The sequence below is a fragment of the Camelina sativa genome, chromosome 10 (assembly GCF_030686135.1).
Source record: "Camelina sativa cultivar CO46 ecotype springtype chromosome 10, ASM3068613v1".
NCBI lineage: Eukaryota > Viridiplantae > Streptophyta > Magnoliopsida > Brassicales > Brassicaceae > Camelina > Camelina sativa.
In genome coordinates, this window is record NC_141889.1 from 14,500,133 (window position 1) to 14,519,927 (window position 19,795).

The window sequence follows — 19,795 nt, forward strand, 5'->3', positions numbered from 1 at the left end:
ATAAAATTCTTGTATAATAATTAAGATTTAACATATACGAGATCCCGGGATATAAACCAAACTAGAGTAATCTCTCAAGCGTGATTGGAGGATAAACACTCTTTGTGAAGCATACATAAACTAGAGTAAATCAGTTACATATAATCAAACAAAAATTCTCATATGTCTATCTTATTGCTTTGCATTTACTATGTGATTCCTTTTCACATTGATGATTGCAGTGTTTGAATTTTGGCGTGTGATAGCAAAAGTTCATTGTCTCTCAAGATTTACATATAAGAACACCAATGACAAGTTAAATAATGTTTAAGATTGAAAACCAAATGTTTTAAATTAAAGAAAATTAAATCATCTATAACTTTTAAAATAACTTTGAAATTAACATAATCCTTATAAACGTTGTATATAGTTTAACATAAGTATAATATTTAAATAATAACACAAAACCAAACTAAAGTAAAATATGTCTATTTACTTTGACATCCGTGTACTCGTTATAAAAAGAATAGGTAATTTACAAAGCAAAAAAAACAAATAATAACGTAACAACAACACAAACTATATAAACTTAGATGATTAAATTTGTAAACTATAAAAAATGCACCACAAAATAAATAAAAAAAACACTAATATATCTCCCATAACAAGTAATAGGAGAAAAAAAAAATAGCATACAATAGAGTTAAACTAATTATACGATTAAATTAACCCGACTTAAATATAAATGATTGTAATAACAAATACTAGGCAATTACAAACTATTGTAGGTTTTTTCCAGTCTATTTTATTTCTTAGCATTTTGTAAACCATAATTTTCATGATTAATATAATTTCAAAAAATTAAAAATCATATTTTTAATATCAAATATATTTCAAAATCGCGGGTCTAACCTAGTACTTATTAACTCTTACTGCCCAAAAGCTTGTCTTTGATAAGTAAGAAGCTAATGGGGAAGCATTAATACATATCCGGTCCGGATGCCTATAATATAATGACTCCAAAGAGTAAGTGTGTGTAGGTATTCGAATGTTGTTCAATCAATCCTTAAAAAAAAACAAAAAATAAAAAAAAACAAACAAACTCTACACAGCGTACAAATTCGTAATTTTTTTTTAAAGTTCCGTCGTATTCGATCGGTGGATTTAAGTTGAATCTTATAAAAACGTAAATGTAGTAAACTAAAATTTATTCTGTTTTTATTTCGATTTCTCTTTTCCGGTTCGATTTGGTTTACCCCGATTCGTAGGAATTGGACAAATTGGGACGACGACAATTTTAAAGAGGAACAGCTTTCGACGCCATCGAAGCTTCCTATAGATGATGCCTCTTCTTCTTCTTCTTCTTCTTCTTCATCTTCTTCTTGCTTTGTTGCTTCTTCTTCTTCTTCTTCTTCTTCTTGCTTTGTTGCTTCTTCTTCTTCTTCTTCTCTACCACATCTTTTTAGGAGAGGAGGACCGCAAAGCCCGGGATTCTCTGCAAAAGAAGAACTGTTCAAGCCTGCTGTAGGAGAAGTTCATCCACTCTAGTGTTTCGAGAAATTTCTCATTTAATTTGTTTTTTTTTTTTAATTTTCTTATAATTCTCCTTTTATATTTTTTAATATTATTACATACTACAAAATCTCGATAAAATAACAAAAATTCCAAGAGGCAAAAGATTCGTAGGCATCTAGGACAAATTGATTGATGACGAGGAAGATTTTACAGAGGAACAGCTTTCGACGCTATCGAAGCTTCCTGTAAATGATCCCACTTCTTCTTCTTCTTCTTCTTCTTACGACAGTACGGGCTACGACCTACGTGCTCCGGCCATGACCACCAGGATCCATTTCAAAATCTCTCGTTGCCGTCCCGAGGTAATAAATTGTTAAAATCAATCCTCCTCTTTATTGTTATCTCCTTTGTATATGGTCGGAAGAAAGTGTAGTTGGCTCACTTGTCCTGTTTTGTGTAGTATCGAATCCCATCATAGCTGCAAAGCTTTTCAAATTTCTTGTGAAGTTGTAAAATATTTTATCCGTGTGTTTCTATGCCGAGTTTTGCTCTCGTCGAGCCGAAAGTGTAAGATGTATCTTTTAGTCAAACAAAATACAATAGAGTATTTAATGTTGTACTTCGGCAACTCAACCACGGATGCTTTAAACTCATGTCAAATCTTTGAAAAAATGTACTAAATTTGCAACTTTTCTCTATAATAATTAAACAATGGAACATTTTCTTGAACTCTATGATGTTTTCTTATATGTGCATTATCCTTAGAGAAGTGCCAGAACTAATGATGAAAATTATATCAGGGAAGGTTACAGTTGTCCAGATATTTTTGAGGATTCAACACTCGTAATGGTTTGTTAACTTTTTTTGAAGTGATCAAAGTTCATGTTGGACGCCACGGATATGCTCACACGTAGACTTGGCGGAGATTTGAAAAAAAATGCTCCGCTAACTGAGAGACTTGTTTGCAAAAAGGTACCCATTGTCTTGCTGATTTCAAAGCTTGGTTTTCTAACTTTTAGATATTAAAATTTCCCACTCTTTTGGTCTGCTGTTTCTATTTAGAACTTTGGTTTAAAACTGTTCCTTTGCAGGTCGAGAAGGATAAGCTGTTAGAATTAGAGTCTTAAGAGAATTGCGTAGGAAAATAAAGAGTATGTATGAAGGGTAACTTAGAAAAAGATCTTGAATGATCGTATGAATCGTAAAAGGCAATAGAGAGTTTCTCTTGTTGAGTGGTTATGTTGTAGAGGATCCACAACCTCTGTTCATGACAGAACCATCCCCACCTGACACATGTTCATTCATCTGACATGTCTGCATCAGTTTCAGATCGACTGATTAGCGAAGGTCATACGGACGTTCCATTATAAAGATTTCAGGTAAAGATAAAATGATCTCAACATTACTACAGATTTCCAAGATAAGATCATAAGAGACACAAATAGTACAATTGAAAGAGAAAGATTACTTATTGCTCATTTTTTCAGCGCCAGGGAGAAGAAAAGTAGAAAAGATTAGTAACTCTTAGCCTATGAAGTGAGAATATAGGCGATGGTGAGTCCACAGAACAAACCAGGTACATATCCTATTACAGCTGCAATCCAGCTGAATCCTTGATTTTTCTCTTCCTTCTCTTCATCTTCATCTTCTTCTTGCTTTGTTTCTTCTTCTTCTCCACCGCATTTCTTTAGGAGAGGAGTACCGCAAAGCCCGGGATTGTCTGTGAAAGAAGAACTGCTCTGGCTCTGAATCTGAGTGCCTTGTGGTATTGGGCCTTCAAGGATGTTGTTTGAGAAGTTCATCCACTCTAGAAACGTGAGTTTCTCGAGCTCTGGTGGGATACTGCCGGATAGAACTGCCAATTGGGCTCTCGGCCCATGGTCAAGACCAGTCCAAACTATTACGGGCGGGCTATGGACATGCCCAATAATTAAATGGTCCCATTGGTCCAAAGACCAAATTTGATCCATGACCAAATGGGCAAAACCATGTGGACATTGGGCATGCCCAATTCTCTAAAAATCTAGGGTTATGTAATTTGGGGGAAAATTAGATTTTACAATCGATCATCAAAGTCTTCTTCCTTCTTCTTCTACAATCGTATTTACAGATCAAATTCTTATAATTCCACATCAGATGAGAGGATTCAACCATCGTTCATCATAGATACTCTCTTCTTCTTCTCTCATCGTTCAAGTACTTCAACCTTTTCATGTGTAGGTTTTAGTAGAGATAAGTACTTGTTATTGATAGATATTGGTATATCGCTTTAAGATGCATGTGGTGATGAAAAATGTACCTTCAGTTTGATCCTTTGGCGCAAATCTACTATATTCTTTCCAAATAAGTGTAGAGAAACATGTTTAGGTCTTAGGTGACAAGGTAATGCTAGGGAGAAGTGGTCATATTATTATTAGATTATTTGTTATGTTAGTGAAAGTGGTTATAAACATAGTTGATGGATTCAGGGCAGTTGCAGTTTCACTTTCATTTCCAGTTTTGATTGTTGTCGATCTTATCTTGTTGTGATGTTGTTGTTACTCATGAAGAATGTTAATGGATGCAGGGCAGTCGCACTTGCACCTATTGTTGATAGAGGATTGTCGTGGTTTACAGTAAAATGCAAGTTTGAAAGTCAGGGAAAAGTGAGGGCACCAGTATTTACGAAATTTCCAGATCATGTGATTAATGCTACTACAAACTACAATGGTGAGCCTCTTACTTCTCTGTAGTTCTTTGCTATTCTTCTCGAGACTCTTGTGTTAGCGTCATTGTGTAATCTATAACATGATCTTGTTTTCGCAGGTCAGGATAATGGATTTGGATACTCAAAACTTGATTGATCAATACAACTTGGCTGATGAAGAACGCTTTGCTAATGAAGACAACTTTGCTGATGAAGATATGCCGCCAACAACTCTTGGTGAGATTGAAACCGTACCTCAGGAAGCTGCTTCTTCTAGGACTGAACAAGGTACAAGTAGTTCAAACCATTCTAGTAGACGTCATGCTAAATGTTGGAAGAACTTTACACTAGGAAAGAAATATGTTGATGGACCTAAGGCTAGTAAACATGATGTTACATGCAAACATTGTAAGAGAAATTATTGTTTGAATTTGAGTCGGAATGGTACTAACACCATGAATCGCCATATGCGATCTTGTTCAAAGACTCCTGGGAGTACACCTAGCATTAATAAGAAGCTGGATATGATGGTATTTAGAGAAAAAATTGCAATGGCTTCAATTCAGCATAATCTTCCATATTCGTTTGTTGAATATGAAAAGATTAGGGAGGCTTTTACTTATGCTAATCCTTCTATAGAGTTTTGGAGTAGAAATACCGCAGCATCAGATTGTTTCAAGATTTTTGAGATGGAGAAAAGTAAGCTTAAGACAGTTTTAAGTAGAGTTCCAGGTAGAATTTGTTTGACAACTGATCTTTGGAGAGCTTTAACCATTGAAGGTTATATTTGCTTAACAGCTCACTATGTTGATGTGGATTGGGTTTTGAAAACAAAGATCATATCCTTTAGTGCTTTCCCCCCTCCACATACGGGTGTAGTTATATCAATGAAGATAAGTGAGTTGTTGAAAGATTGGGGAATAGAGAAGAAAGTTTTTACTATAACAGTAGATAACGCTTCTGCAAATGATAGCATGCAAGGTATTTTGAAGAGAAAGCTACAAAAAGATTTGGTTTGCAATGGAGAATTTTTTCATGTGAGGTGTTCAGCGCACATACTAAATTTGATTGTGCAAGATGGTTTGGATGTGATTAGTGGAGCTTTGGATAAGATTAGGGATAGTGTCAAGTATGTGAGGGGATCTCAGACTAGAGAAAATTTGTTTCAAAACTGTATGGGAACAGTTGGAATTCAAGCTGAAGCAGGTCTGATTTTAGATGTTGCAACTCGTTGGAACTCCACTCATTTGATGCTCTCTAGAGCAATATAGTTTAAAGATGCCTTATGCAACCTTGCAGAGGTTGATAAGAGTTATAAGAGTTTGCCATCAGATTTGGAATGGGAGAGAGCAGAATTGATATGTGAACTTTTGCAACCGTTTGCTGAGCTTACAAAGATGATTTCTGGTTCATCATATCCGACAGCTAACTTGTATTTCATGCAAGTGTGGGCTATTAAATGTTGGCTGAGAGATCATGAGGATTCTAGTGATCCAGTTATTTGTGATATGGTTGAGAATATGAATGAGAAATATGAGAAATATTGGGAAGAATTCAGTGACATACTTGCAATTGCAGCAGTTTTTGATCCAAGATTGAAGTTTGCATTTCTAGAATTTTGTTACAATATCTTGGATCCGTCTACCACCAAGTCAAAGTTGGCTCATGTGCGTAAAAAAATGGATCAACTCTTTGGAGCTTATAAGAAAGACACAAGCAATGTTGCATCCACTTCAAAAGTTTCAAGAAGGAACGTTCCATTTGGATATGATGTAAGTCTATCTTTTGTCTCTCATTGTTGATTTTTTGGTTTGAATGTAAAACTGTGACTTACTTTGAGCTTGTTGTTGATTCTTATGTCAGGGATTTTATACTTACTTTTCACAAAAGCATGGAGGTAATGGAAAATCTCCTCTAGATACTTATCTAGAGGAGTCAGGGTTAGATATGGTTCAGTTTAAAAATTTGAATCTGCTCTCATATTGGAAAGACAATTCAGGTCGTTTTAAGGAGTTAGCCTTAATGGCTTGTGATGTTCTTAGTATACCTCTTACAACTGTGGCTTCTGAATCCGCCTTTAGCATAGGGAGTCGAGTACTTAACAAATATAGGAGTTGCTTATTACGCTCCAATGTGCAAGCTCTCATTTGTGCAAGGAATTGGGTTCGGGGTTTTGAAGAACTTGGTGATGAGTTTGAGTTTGTTGAGGAAGAAGGGACTATTGTGGCAGTGTAATGCTGAATATCACTCTCCAGGTACTTGTTTCTATCATCATTCATTCTCTAAAGTTGTTCATCGAATTGTGTTCCTGTTGTTGAAATCATTGTGAATTGTTGTTATGTTTGTGGTTGAATGTAGAAAGAGGCAGCTCAGAGATGTGGTTTAAGAAATGGTTTCTTGTCATCAAAGGGAGGAAGACGGAGGATAGAAAGACATCTTAATATGTATGTCCCATTCCATGTGACATATCGATCTTCTGTTCTTTAGATTTTTATTTTTAATTTTCTTCACATGAATCCTATATTATTAACTTCAACTCCAAGTCGCCAAGACACCTCTCTTATTAAGTAATTTCATAGGTTTTGTAACCTTTCAGTTTAACATTATTTATCAGTTTTTTATATAATTAGAAATGGTATATATACATACACAAAGCCAGCTTGGAATGGAATGTAATCCAAAACGTCTAAAATGTGTCTTATGTTCTTAAAACAATAAAAATAAGGATTGTTCTTAAAACAACAAAAATAAAAAACATTGTCCAATGGGCATGTCCAAATGGACATGGGCATATTTTGGACCATTGTCCAAATGGACCACTGTCCATTATAGCCCGTCCAAATATAGCCCATATATAGAAACGCCCATATGGACACACCCATTGGGCAGTGGACAGCCCAATTGACAGTTCTACTGCCGGATAATCTGTTTTGAGATAGATCCAATGATTGGAGATTGGTCAAGTTTGACAGAAATGGTGGAATCTGGCCAGTGAAAGCATTGTTTGACATGATGAGCACAATCAGTTCCTTGAGCATACCAATGGATTCTGGAATATCTCCTTCGAGTCTGTTTCCGGAGACATCCAAGTTTTTATAGATTTTGAAACCACTCCCTACCAGCTCCCTTTCCACTCCTTTAATCGTTAGTTTCACATATCTAAGATAGGAATCTAGGTCATCTCCAAAAACCCTATACCGAGGCATAAAATCAACCTTGGCTACGACCGATGACATTTCACTCCAACCAACGAAGTAATCTGATGGCAAGACTCCACTGAAAGCGATTTTCAGAAATGTCAAAAATTCGTAGAGTGGGGAAGCTCAAAGAATCTCCTGGAGAGGTTATGGGCCCATGGAAGTCGTTAGAACGAAGGACAAGAATCTGCAGATTGGGCAACGAACTCAACCAGAATGGAAATTTGTCATTGATTCTGTTATCTTCCACGTTCAAAAACTGGAGATGAGTGCAGTTCATCAGCCACTTGGGAAGTTGTCCTGATAACTGGTTGCCACCAACATCAAGTGATTTCAAGTTAGCACTGATAATCTCCTCTGGGAAAACACCAAAGAGACTGTTATTACGAAGATGCAAGATCGAAAGAGATGTAATGGAAACTCCAAAACACCGGGGAATAGAACCGCTGAAGTTGTTGTTGGAAAGATCAAGTGTACCAACTTCACATATTGCTCTAGGAATCTCTCCCGAAAACTGATTATCAGAGGCTTTAAAGCTTTCGATAGTTGAGTTTGGTAACATAGTTAGTTCTCCACTGAAGGAATTTTGAGCAATGTTTACGTACGCCAACTCTGGAAGACTCCATAACCATTCTGGTATTTGGCCTTCAATTTGATTGGAAGAGATGTCTAAACTATACAAACTGGTGTGGTTTTGTAGAAACTTGGGGAATTCATCAATATTGCATGATGATAAAACCAAGTTTCTCATGCTTGAGGGAAGATGGAGCGTTGAACTGATATTCAATTGAATCCCTGAAAGATCAAGTGAGGAAAGTGACTTGAGATGCAAGAAAATGCTAAAATCAACAATGTCCCCTCCTGTGTTCCAGAAAGAGAGGCTAAGTTCCGAGAGTCCGACTAGTTTCAATATAGATCCTGGGATTGGTCCACTAAAATTGTTTTCTCCAATGTATAATTTTGAAATGTTAGATTGTGAAGAGAAGAAATTCACAATCTCAAGAGGACCGATGAAGTGGTTACGTCCCAGGTTAAGTTCAATCAACGAAGGGATCATGAAGAGAGAAGAGGGAACGGGTCCAGAAAATGAATTCTCGTTAATATCAAAAGACTCCAGTTTAGAAAGGCTACTCATATTAGATGGGAGCATACCTTTGAACTGGTTAGAACCAAGGTCTATCCGGACGAGCGAGCTCAAGTTGAGTAGCACTAGTTGAAAATCTGTTAGTCTCCCCATCGAGTTTGGTCCTTCACTGGCAAAATAATTATAAGAAAGATCAAGATCAGTGAGATAAGAAAGTCTTCCGAATGAAGAAGGAATCTTTCCAAAGAGATTGCTATTTACGAGATTCAAAACCCTCAAATATATGAGGTTGCCGATGGAATATGGTAGCTCACCGTTGAAATCATTATTAGAAATATCAAGATTAGTAAGATAAGTAAGATTTCCGAGTGAGGATGGAATCTTCCCAACGAGATTGCAATAACCAAGACTCAAAACCCTCAAATATTTGAGGTTTCCAATCGAATACGGTAGCTCACTGTTGAAATAATTATAAGAAAGATCAAGATTACTTAGATAAGTAAGATTTCCGAGTGAGGATGGAATCTTTCCAAAGAGATTGCTATTTACGAGATTCAAAACCCTCAAATATTTGAGGTTGCCGATGGAATACGGTAGCTTACTGTTGAAATCATGATAAGAAAGATCAAGATTACTTAGATAAGTAAGATTTCCAAGTGAGGATGGAATCTTCCCAAAGAGATTGCAATAACGAAGACTCAAAATCCTCAAATATTTGAGGTTGCCAATCGAATCCGGTAGAATACCCGAGAGATTACTGAAGCTAAGATCTATGCTTTGAAGATGTTGTAGTCTAAACAGGCTACTATTAAATCTCAAAGGGCCATTGAGATCACTGCCAATGAGGTCTAACTCAACGACCTTGCCTGTCTTAGGATCACAAGAGACACTATCCCAAGAACAGCAATCAGTGTTGTTCATCCACGTCTCTGTCTTCGTTTTAAACATCATGTAATCAGAATCGGGGCTTGGGATATAAAACTCGTTCTTGAACTCCAAAAGAGCATCCCTCTGGTCTGGAAGGCACACATGGTTAGCAGGAGAAGCAATCACAAGCCTTGAGTAAGAAAGGCAGAAGATTAAACACAAGCTCCATTTTGTTGTTACCATCCTCCTCTCACTACAATAATGCATCATACTTTTCTATTTGATTGTTTTTTTTTTTGGTTGTGTTTTCTGTGAAACGAATTTATCTTTGGATTCTCACATTCATGGAGTAAATTAAAGCTTCATATGAAAAGTCTTCTGTGAAGACTAATTGATTCTACATGAAATCGAAGACCTGACTCTAGATTAGGCATGACCACGGTTACGGTTATCACGGTTATGGTTTATCAACCACCGGTTACGGTTAAAAATTTTGTTTAACCTTAACCATAACCGTTAATAAACGGTTAAACGGTTACGGTTAAATAAAGTTCCGGTTGAAGCGGTTACGATTATATACGGTTACGGTTATTTGATAATATGATACGGTTAATATTATTTGATGATATAATATAATTGATATTATTTATTTATAATTAATATGTTTTTTAGTGTACTCATATTTCTATATATCATATAACTCATATTAAATAAATAACTATTAGTATATTTTATTAAATTTTTAAAACGGTTACGGTTAAAAAATTACAGTTTAACTATGCGGTTAACCAACAGTTTTTATACGGTTACGGTTAATTAACGATTATGGTTAATATAATTTAACCACATATTTACGGTTAACGGTTACGGTTTTTAACCATTTTATACAGTTACTGTCTGGTTAAGGTTTGGATACGGTCCGAACGGTTTGATTTTAGTCATGCCTACTCTAGATCATTGAATTGACTCTTAAATTTGTGGAGAAAGATTTCGTTTGACTATTCAAAAATGCAAATGCAGTTTCTTTTCACTACTCAAAACAGTGGTGGAGGTTAATCTTTGACGATTGTCGCAAATTCTCTTTGATAAAGACAGGCGTATGAGCTGTGGCGCCAGCCGCTACGTAAGCTGTCACTGTTAGGATGAAATCATACAATTTGTTATTACATAATTAAAGACTAAGTAGAAGAGTGAACGATCGATCATGAACCAGTTCTTATATGAACTGAGAAATGAGTCTATAGGAAGTACAATAGTGACAACTGGTCCAACTGGATTGATCATTCTATTACAACCTCTGTTAAATAAGCCGTTACAATATGCAGTAAGCAGCCGATAATAATGCTTCATGGCATCTTTATCTGGTAATAATACAAACAAACCCCACTTTTTACGTGGAACTGGCGTCTGGCTGCACAAAGCTTGTCTTTGGTGACTAAGAAGCTACATCTGATGCTGTGCATTGCTTATAAGGGATATATAGTATTCCAAGAGATATCTGAAGCAGACATCAATATAAAAAACGTTCAGTACCTGGGTTAAGCAAATTTTAAATCATAACTCCCGCCATAATCCTTGTGAGCCACGTAACGTGAATCCTAACATAGAGAAAGGTAGAGTGAAATAAGAACCGTTATTAATATACTTTTTCTGATCTCACTCGTTTTTAAAAATCAATGAATAGAATTAAAAATAAATTTAAGAACCAATCAAAGGAGGTTGCACAAGTCCCATAGACGTGGTTCTGACTTCTGAACACACATATGATGTCTCTATTACATAGTCAACTTTTCAAAGAAGACAATCATACAAAAATAGTAGCGTGATGTAGCAAATATAGTTAAAGTATTGTCAATGATACAAAAATAGTATACATATTATGCCCTGTAATTAAAACATGCAACTCTGTATGAGGGAAACGTCTCAACTAATACCGTATTACCGTAAATATTTTCATGGTAGATTTGCTTATGAAGTATGGGGGAAAATGGAATACAAGACGCTATCTATTATTATTGCACATGGTCAATCTTAAAAATGAGTAACGTTTGCTTCATTGCTTGAAGTTATGTATAAGTGGAATTGGAGTCTTTATAGATATACAGTACAAGTATGGTCTTTTATAATTATTGCACATGGACAATCATAAAAATATGAGTCATTGTTTTATCTAAGTCTTTATATGTCTTGCAAAAATTATAATTAAGAACAAACTTGTCAACAATATTAGTTGTCATGGCAAAATTAAATTAGTTTCCTTGGTGAACTGCACATTGGAGTACAAAAATGGATAATGAATTTTTCTCTCTTTAAAAGACAGACTTGACTTGGAATTACTTGATTCTAAAGCAACCAAAATGCCATACTTAAGTCTACAAAATCACCCAAAAAATGTCAAACATACTAAGGCTCTAGTAAGAATCAAGTTCAAGGAGATGAGGGACCTTGTTGGAGTTCATGATTTGTCAAAGATCAATTTCAAGCTTAAGGAGGTGAATGTTGGATAAGCTTGACATGGCTTGAGTAATAAGCCAAACAAGTTATGGTTTAATAAAGAGATAAGGACCAATATCTTTAGGGGTTATCTAGAGATACAGTAAAACCTCTATAAATTAATAATATTGGGACTAAGACATTTTATTAATTTATAGTGATATTAATTTATCTATAAATTAATAATTATTATTTTATAGTGTAAATTAATAATTATTAATTTATAGATATATTTTTAATTGTTTATTTTTTAAAAAATTATGAATTGGAACAACTATAGCAAAATAAGATTAAACTTTCGGATGTTATAAATTTTATGGTTTAGGAATTGAACTTGTAATATTTAGAAAGCACTATTTACAATAAATTACAAATATTATAGACAAATTGACTTATACACATGAGACACATAAATTCAAATCTATGAATAATAATATCAATTCTCCTATTTTAATAATCTGTCAAATTATCAAATTGTAAATGATGCATATCTAAAAATTAAAACTTTAAATTTAATTATTTGTATGACATATTATAAAATATTTTAGAGATATCATTATAGGTTGAAAATACAACATTACAATTGTTCTATAGAATTGAGCTTTAGGAGAAACATACACTATTATATCAGTATATATATATATATATATATAAATTTACATAATTATTAATTTATGATATTATTGGGACCATATTTTATAAGGAGATTTCGAAAAAATTATTATCTTATTATCTTATCGAATATTGTTAATTTTTACACTGGCCCGACTTGGGATCAGCAAAATTTATTAATTTATAGTGTTTATTAATTTATAGAGTATTAATTTATAGAGGTTTTACTGTACATATGTTTAGGAGTTATCTAAATATATTTTCTAATGTGTTTAGGTTTTAGTCAAGGTGTTCTCTATATAAGGAGGTGCAAACTTGTTGCATAACTTAGAGAGATTAAGAGTTTAGGAGCTTTAATTTTTGAGAGATTTTCTAAAGCAATAAAGAGAGATATTCTTTACTTGAGTTTCTTAATCTTACTTTTGAATTCTAGAATATACAAGTGCAATTGGAGGCTTATACAGAAGAAGTAAGGTCTTTATATAATTGCACATGGTCAATCATAAACAAATGAGCCTGTTGATATTTATCTTAGTCAATCATAATTAAAGACATTGTTTGCTTGCGTTATCTAATAAGTCTTTATATATTAAACTTGTCATCAATATTAGTTGTCATGGCAAAATTAAATTAGTTTCCTTGGTGAAATGCACATTGGATTACAAAAATGGATAATGTCTTTTTCCCTCTTTATAAGACAGACTTGACTTGGAATTACTTGATTCTAAAGCAACCAAAATGTCATACTTGATTCTACAAAATCACCCAAAAAATGTCAAATGCTTAGTTTTGCTTGCACGACACATATCTTATCATGTAAATACCCGCCAAAAAGTCTCTATCCCTCCAATGTCAGATATGGAAGCAGTCTCTTCTTGGGGAAACACGCATCTTGACTCCGTCGATCCGGAGATCCACGGCCTAATCGAGAAGGAGAAACGCCGGCAATATCGAGGAATCGAACTCATTGCAGCCGAGAATTTCACTTCCTTGGCCGTCATGGAAGCTCTCGGAAGTCCGCTCACAAATAAATACTCGGAAGGTCTGCCTGGTAATCGTTACTACGGAGGTACCGAGTTCATCGATGAGATCGAGAGTCTCTGCCGCTCACGTGCTCTCCAGGCCTTCCATTGTGATCCAGAGAAATGGGGCGTTAACGTTCAGCCTTACTCTGGTTCCCCTGCCAATTTCGCAGCCTACACGGCTTTGCTTCAGCCTCATGATCGTATGATGGGGCTTGATCTGCCTTCAGGTGGTCATTTGACTCATGGTTACTATACATCTGGTGGTAAGAACATCTCGGCGACATCAATCTACTTCGAAAACCTTCCGTACAAGGTTGATTCCACCACTGGTTACATTGATTACGACAAGCTTGAGGAGAAGGCTATGGATTTTAGGCCTAAGTTAATCATCTGTGGAGGTACTTCTTACCCTAGAGAATGGGATTACGCGAGATTCAGGGCTGTCGCGGACGAGGTTGGGGCTTTTTTGCTCTGCGACATGGCTCACAACAGTGCCCTTGTTGCTGCTCAGGTATAAATTAATATACTAGCATAGTGGCCCGACTTAGTATTTTATAAACTTTTGATAAAAAACTAAAATATCTTTGAGCATCAAACATCTTTTGCTATAATCTAAACATATTAATAACTTGCATTTATGTTAGATCTGGTTTTGTGTAGCATTTTGATTGAGCTTGTCTCGGAGAACAAATCATATCACATTGTTAAAATCTTTTGATCTTACTTTTGATGTCTCTCAAGTGGTGCGGTGTGAACTCTGTTTATTATGTTCACAGGAAGCCACAGACCCGTTTGAGTACTGTGACATTGTGACAACCTCAACCCACAAGAGCTTAAGAGGTCCAAGGGCCGGTATGATCTTCTACAGGAAGGGTCCAAAACCAGCCAAGAATGGGCAACCCGAGGGTGCTGTTTTTGACCTTGAGGAAAAAATCAACTTTGCTGTATTCCCTGCGCTTCAAAGTGGTCCTCACAATAACAAGATCGGTGCTCTAGCTGTTGCGTTAAAGCAGGCCATGGCTCCTAGCTTCAAGGTTTATGCAAAACAGGTGAAAGCCAATGCTGCATGCCTTGCAAACTACCTAATGGGCAAGGGATACTGTATTGTAACCGGTGGAACTGACAACCACCTCATTCTCTGGGATCTTCGCCCTCTTGGATTAACCGGTAAGTGAGAAAAAATCCACCTTTAATTTGTTATATACCGAACTGTCTCTGATGTTAGATATGACTCTGCTTCTGCTTTAGGTGACAAGCTTGAGAAGCTCTGCGATTTGTGCTACATAACAATGAACAGGAATGCAGTATTTGGAGACACTAGTTTTCTTGCTCCCGGAGGTGTAAGAATTGGTACACCCGCGATGACCTCAAGAGGATTGATGGAGAAAGACTTTGAGAAGATAGGAGAGTTCTTGAGCCGTGCCGTGACACTCACGTTGGAGATCCAGAATCAGTACGGTGAGCTGACGGAAGACTTTAACAAGGGTTTGGTGAACAACAAGGAGATGGATGAGCTAAAGGATGATGTCGAAAAGTTCACTTACTCTTTTGAAATGCCTGGATTTGTCATCTCTGATACGACTAAGTACGATTAGAGGATCTCTCTCTCAGTCTCTTTATCAGTCAATGTGCTTTTGTATGTTTTAGAAGCAAACAATAATAATAAAGCAGTTTTATTTTATCTTTAATTTTTTGTTCATAAAAAAATGTCTTGGAAAAATTGGGACGACGACGACGATTTTACAGAGGAGCAGCTTCTGGCTATCGACGCAATCGAAGCTTCCTATAAGCTCTTTCACTCTTCTTCTTCTTCCTCCGCTACTCCAACCGTTGGGGCTACGAGCTCCGGCCATGGGCACGAGGTTCCACATCATCAAATCCCTAATAATAATAATAATCAAATCCGCCGCGAATTGCCTCGTTCCATCACTTCTCCTACAGCTCATGAACGATTTCCCCTCTCTCGTTGCCGAGGTCTTCATCGCTCTCTCCCTACAGATCTTTTAACGTCTCTTTTGCTTTGACATTTCTGGGCTCGCTGTTGATCTCGATTCATTTGTTGTCTCTCACATTTTTTTCCCACGTTCTTGTTTTTTTTTCTTTTTTTCAATTGTCACCGTCTTAATGTACAAACCTGTTCGTAATCGTACCCTAATCTATATAATTAGGATTTATTCCTTAATAACAGTGTTTGTTGTTTGAAGTGAGGATGTTATGTGGCAAAGCAACTTATCCTTTGATTATTTGATGTTTTTTTTGTTAATTGCAGGTAGGAATTTTCCAGCGATGAGGTTTGGTGGTAGGATTTTGTATAGTAAGACTGCTAGTGAGGTTGATAGGCGAGCAATGCAGCTTCTTAAGGTTCTTGATACCAAGAGAGATGAATCTGGGAAAGCTATCGTTGGCTTAGATATTGAATGGAGACCTAGTTTTAGAAAAGGTACGCTTCTTTTACGTTTTGTGTCTTGAGTCCGTAGGCAACCTACTTACTTCTCTCGGTTGCTGCTATTAGTTCATCTGTTTGCATTTTATGAAATGTGCAATCGGGTGCATCTGATGGTGCATTTTAATTGTCTCTTTGGATGCATATGTTGTCTTTTTCTATTTCCTCTTCTTAAATCTCTATGATACGTTCTCTTTTCTTTAGATCAGAAAGAGCTTATGGTTGTTGGTCTCCTTGTTAAATGTTGAGAAGAAAGTGTAGATGTCTCACTTGTGCAGTTTTGTGTTGTCTCAAATCTCGTTGCTGCAAGCTTTTCATATGCTACATTGTTCTACTACTTTGTAATGATAGCTGTTTGATAATTTCTTGTGAAGTTGTAAACTGGATATGTGTGGTCCTGCATTAAAGTTAAAACTCCTTCTCTATGTGGAGTTTGCTCTTTTTTCCGGTTTGTGTTTTGGAGAGTGTATCCTAACTCAAACCAAACCATGCATTAATCTTTTGGTCGACAATTCAATAGATTATTTTACTTCGAAAACTCAACCACGGATGTTTCAACTCACCTCAATTCAGTAAGACATAATCATGAACTCTTTGATGTTTGCCAATATATGCATTATCCTGAAAGAAGTTCTCTTGATCTGACTAATGATATTTTGTGATAATATGACTTTGTTCAGGTGTTCTCCCTGGGAAGGTTGCAACTGTCCAGATATGTGTTGATAATAATTATTGTGATGTTATGCACATTGTCCATTCTGGTATCCCACAAAGTCTCCAACATCTTATTGAGGATTCAACACTTGTCAAGGTTTGTTAATTTTTCTCAAGTGATCAAAGTTATTGTTGTTAGCCATATATGCTCAATTTTAACATAGTCCTGTATCACATATAGGTAGGTATTGGGATCGACGGTGACTCTGTGAAGCTTTTCCATGACTATGGAGTCTCCATCAAAGATGTTGAGGATCTTTCAGATTTAGCCAACCGAAAAATTGGTGGAGATTCAAAAAAATGGGCCCTTGCCTCACTAACAGAGACACTTGTTTGTAAAGAGGTATGTGAAATCCACCTCGCTGTGTTGATTTCTAAAGCTGGAGAACAATAGTGAGAACTGGACCTGTCCTTTTCTGCTCTCTCTCTAAAACTATCAAAACAACACTCTTCTCTCTGCTGTTTCAAAGTTCTTCTGCTTAGAACCACCTCTGAGAATCTTGGTTTTATTTCGCTTTAAAAGCTTAACTGTTACTTTGCAGCTCCTGAAGCCAAACAGAATCAGGCTTGGGAACTGGGAGATTTATCCTCTATCAAAGCAGCAGTTACAATACGCAGCAACAGATGCTTATGCTTCATGGCATCTTTACCAGGTAACATCAAAGAAAAACCATCTTTTCATGCTCAACGAACGACCTTGAAGCAAGAGTCTCACATTGTTCCAATTATAATACTATTATACTTGTCAAAACCCCGAGCTTGTCTTTGGTGAGTAAGAAGCTAATGGAGAGCATTGTTATATCTACTTAGGTTCTAAAGGACCTTCCTGATGCTGTCAATGGCTAGGAAGCTCAAAGATTTTCCTATAACCCCAAGAGTGAGCATCAAATGTTATGATACATTTAATATTTAAAAAGGATTTTTAATTTATGGTTGATATAAGATACAATACTACTTATTGATAAGGTCCTGGTACGATTAATCAGCCGGATACTAATTGTAAGCTCTTCTTAGATTGATGTACCTATCGGTACACTTGTAACGATCTGAAGCCCCAAAATACAGCTTTTGTAATCCCCGAGATGAACAGAATCTAATAGTTCTCCAATGATTTGATAAAACCCATCTCAGACTTGTAATAAGTTCTCAAAAACACAAAGCACAACACCTTGATATATAGATAAGATTCAAACGAACCCTCGAAAGGGAAGGGTAGGATCACAACCAGAAAACGAAATAAGAAAACCAAAAACTAACACTGCAAACACATGAAAGCACCATAAGGTTTTTTGACTTCTGAATGGAGGCGCATGACTATGTTTAACATAACTTTCAATCTACGGCCGTTGATCACCATTCACCACTCGTGAAAAAATCAAAGCCAATATAATTTTGTAGCTATATTAAAGAAGATTTTAACTCGTGTCACATATCAGATTAGGTGAGCTATCAACGCTCGTGATAACTAGGGCTGATTCTATGAGTTCTCAGATGTGTACACAGTTGGCTGCCTAAGCAGCAGCTAAGCTATGACTTGGCTACAAGAGTAGATTCAAAAATAGAAAGGATTGCTTTAAACTGTCTCCTTGACTCATAATTATTACTGAGTAACTCACAAAAAAGGGTGTTTCCATCACGGACGATGCTTAACCTCTGATAAAACCTTTACTTAAAACGAGACCTTAGAGCCAAATCACAAAACAAAGGGTGAAAAATTGGATCAATCAGAGCTACGAAAAGGCATTGGTAGGTAGAAGAATCTAAACCTCAAGTGAGGGGGGAAGGCCATATTAAAATGCACCTAATGGGGGCAATAAAATATTCAACGAAAACAGAAAATGAGTTTTTTTTTTTAGCAAATCCCATTCAGGTTTTATACTAACACAAGATTCGATTGAAGAAACCAACTAAACAGAACCATTTTAACTCTTCGTCTTCACAAGCAGCAACTCCTCTGTTTAGTAAACACCACCATCACCACCACCTCCTCCGAAGCTGCTGCCACCTCCACCTCCGTAGCTGCCGCCACCACCTCCGTAGCTACCACCGCCACCTCCAAAACCACCACCGCCACCATATGCACGGGGAGCACTTGGTCTATCGTTAGCCTGGTTCACTCGGATGTTACGACCATTCAGATCCTGAAATTACAAAAACAAATAGAACTAGCTGTCAGCATTAAAACAGAAACAGTTAACACTAAACCGAGGATTCCAAATACAAACCTTTCCGTCCATCTCTGAAATGGCAGCAGATGCGGCAGTCTCATCACTGAAGTTGACAAATCCAAAACCCCTCGATCTTCCCGTCTCTCTATCTACGATGACTTTAGCTGCAAAATAGGGAAACAAACAAAAACAGAACACATTTGTTCATCTCCAGAGCAATCACAAAACTAGAACAAAACCAGCTAAAGAGAGAGTAGAATACAATACCGTCAACTACTTCACCGAAGTGAGCAAAAGCATCCCTCAAGGACTGGTCATCAGTTCCCCATGACAGACCTTAAGCAATTTTGAAACTCAGTACAAAACAAAACCAATTCTTGAAACCGACCAAGAACCAACTCTCAAATCTCACCGACAAAGAGAGAGAGAGAGGGGAAGACAAAGATCTTACCACCGACGAAAAGCTTGGTAGACATCAACCGAAGAGATCCAAGCATAGATGTAACCGGAACATTTCCTCCGCTGGGGGTTATGGTCTGTCTCAATAGACCACCGAGTTTGTTGCAGAAAGACATTCTATAAACACACAAAACACCAGATCAACAAAAACCCTAAACCGTTTAAGACTAAATCATCATCATCATATAAAGAGAACCAACAGATCTAGAGATTCAATTCACAGGCAAAACTGAAACAAACAACAAATCTACACGAGACTCACTCACACGAACGAATCCTCAAATGAAAGATTACAGATCAGGAACAGAAAAAAGCACAGGAAATCGAAAATGGAGCAGAAAGGTACCTGGTGAATGAAGTCTTGAAACTAGGGTTTTTGTGTGATCTGAGAAAGAGGCAGAAGAAATGGGAAGAAGAATGAAGCCAAGGAGTAGGGTTTAAGGGGCTATATATACGAAGTTTTATTATATATAAAAAAAAATATCTCATTTTCATTTCAGTCTTTTCTTTTATTTCCTCGTAATCTACTGTGTGTTGGTGTATATTGTATTAC

General features: G+C 36.4%; 4 protein-coding genes and 1 pseudogene across 4 annotated transcripts; 3 read left to right on the plus strand and 2 right to left on the minus strand.

Moving 5' to 3' along the window:
• Positions 1–3,023: 3,023 nt before the first annotated feature.
• Positions 3,024–9,595, minus strand: LOC147936141 (receptor-like protein 48; annotated as a pseudogene).
• Positions 3,347–6,621, plus strand: LOC104720413 (zinc finger BED domain-containing protein RICESLEEPER 2). Its single transcript, XM_087470218.1, is given in 7 exon segments — positions 3,347–3,710; positions 4,061–4,203; positions 4,300–5,952; positions 6,044–6,166; positions 6,168–6,221; positions 6,267–6,435; positions 6,539–6,621. Coding segments are annotated over 6 exon segments (2,103 nt in total). The 5' UTR covers positions 3,347–3,710; positions 4,061–4,182.
• Positions 9,596–12,659: 3,064 nt separating the features above from the next.
• LOC104719072 (serine hydroxymethyltransferase 5) lies at positions 12,660–15,146 on the plus strand. The gene is made up of 3 exons (XM_010436916.2): positions 12,660–13,969; positions 14,235–14,625; positions 14,707–15,146. The coding sequence occupies exons 1-3, from the start codon at positions 13,172–13,174 to the stop codon at positions 15,051–15,053; spliced, it is 1,536 nt and encodes a 511-aa protein (XP_010435218.2). The 5' UTR covers positions 12,660–13,171; the 3' UTR covers positions 15,054–15,146.
• On the plus strand, positions 15,033–17,740 carry LOC104719071 (3'-5' exonuclease). The gene is made up of 6 exons (XM_087468845.1): positions 15,033–15,432; positions 15,728–15,898; positions 16,582–16,712; positions 16,797–16,958; positions 17,158–17,268; positions 17,426–17,740. Exons 1-6 carry the CDS (start codon positions 15,165–15,167, stop codon positions 17,459–17,461), a joined length of 879 nt encoding a protein of 292 aa, XP_087324971.1. The 5' UTR covers positions 15,033–15,164; the 3' UTR covers positions 17,462–17,740.
• A 632-nt stretch (positions 17,741–18,372) lies between these two features.
• LOC104719074 (glycine-rich RNA-binding protein 2, mitochondrial) lies at positions 18,373–19,746 on the minus strand. Its single transcript, XM_010436917.3, has 5 exons — positions 19,589–19,746; positions 19,235–19,359; positions 19,051–19,119; positions 18,841–18,947; positions 18,373–18,756 (listed from the first exon to the last, which is right to left on the minus strand). Exons 1-5 carry the CDS (start codon positions 19,735–19,737, stop codon positions 18,574–18,576), a joined length of 633 nt encoding a protein of 210 aa, XP_010435219.2. The 5' UTR covers positions 19,738–19,746; the 3' UTR covers positions 18,373–18,573.
• Positions 19,747–19,795: the final 49 nt, after the last annotated feature.

Bases quoted from the DNA above. Each gene is read 5' to 3' on its own strand.
- LOC104719072 (XM_010436916.2), top strand. From the start codon at position 13,172: ATGTCATACTTGATTCTACAAAATCACCCAAAAAATGTCAAATGCTTA. The intron at 13,970-14,234 runs GTATAAATTAAT...TTATGTTCACAG, and splicing joins GTGCCCTTGTTGCTGCTCAG to GAAGCCACAGACCCGTTTGA. The intron at 14,626-14,706 runs GTAAGTGAGAAA...CTTCTGCTTTAG, and splicing joins TCGCCCTCTTGGATTAACCG to GTGACAAGCTTGAGAAGCTC.
- LOC104719071 (XM_087468845.1), top strand. From the start codon at position 15,165: ATGTCTTGGAAAAATTGGGACGACGACGACGATTTTACAGAGGAGCAG. The intron at 15,433-15,727 runs GTCTTCATCGCT...TGTTAATTGCAG, and splicing joins TCCCCTCTCTCGTTGCCGAG to GTAGGAATTTTCCAGCGATG. The intron at 17,269-17,425 runs GTAACATCAAAG...ATATCTACTTAG, and splicing joins CTTCATGGCATCTTTACCAG to GTTCTAAAGGACCTTCCTGA.
- LOC104719074 (XM_010436917.3), bottom strand. From the start codon at position 19,737: ATGAAAATGAGATATTTTTTTTTATATATAATAAAACTTCGTATATAT. The intron at 19,360-19,588 runs GTACCTTTCTGC...GTGTGTTTATAG, and splicing joins TTCAAGACTTCATTCACCAG to AATGTCTTTCTGCAACAAAC. The intron at 19,120-19,234 runs GTAAGATCTTTG...AAATTGCTTAAG, and splicing joins TACCAAGCTTTTCGTCGGTG to GTCTGTCATGGGGAACTGAT.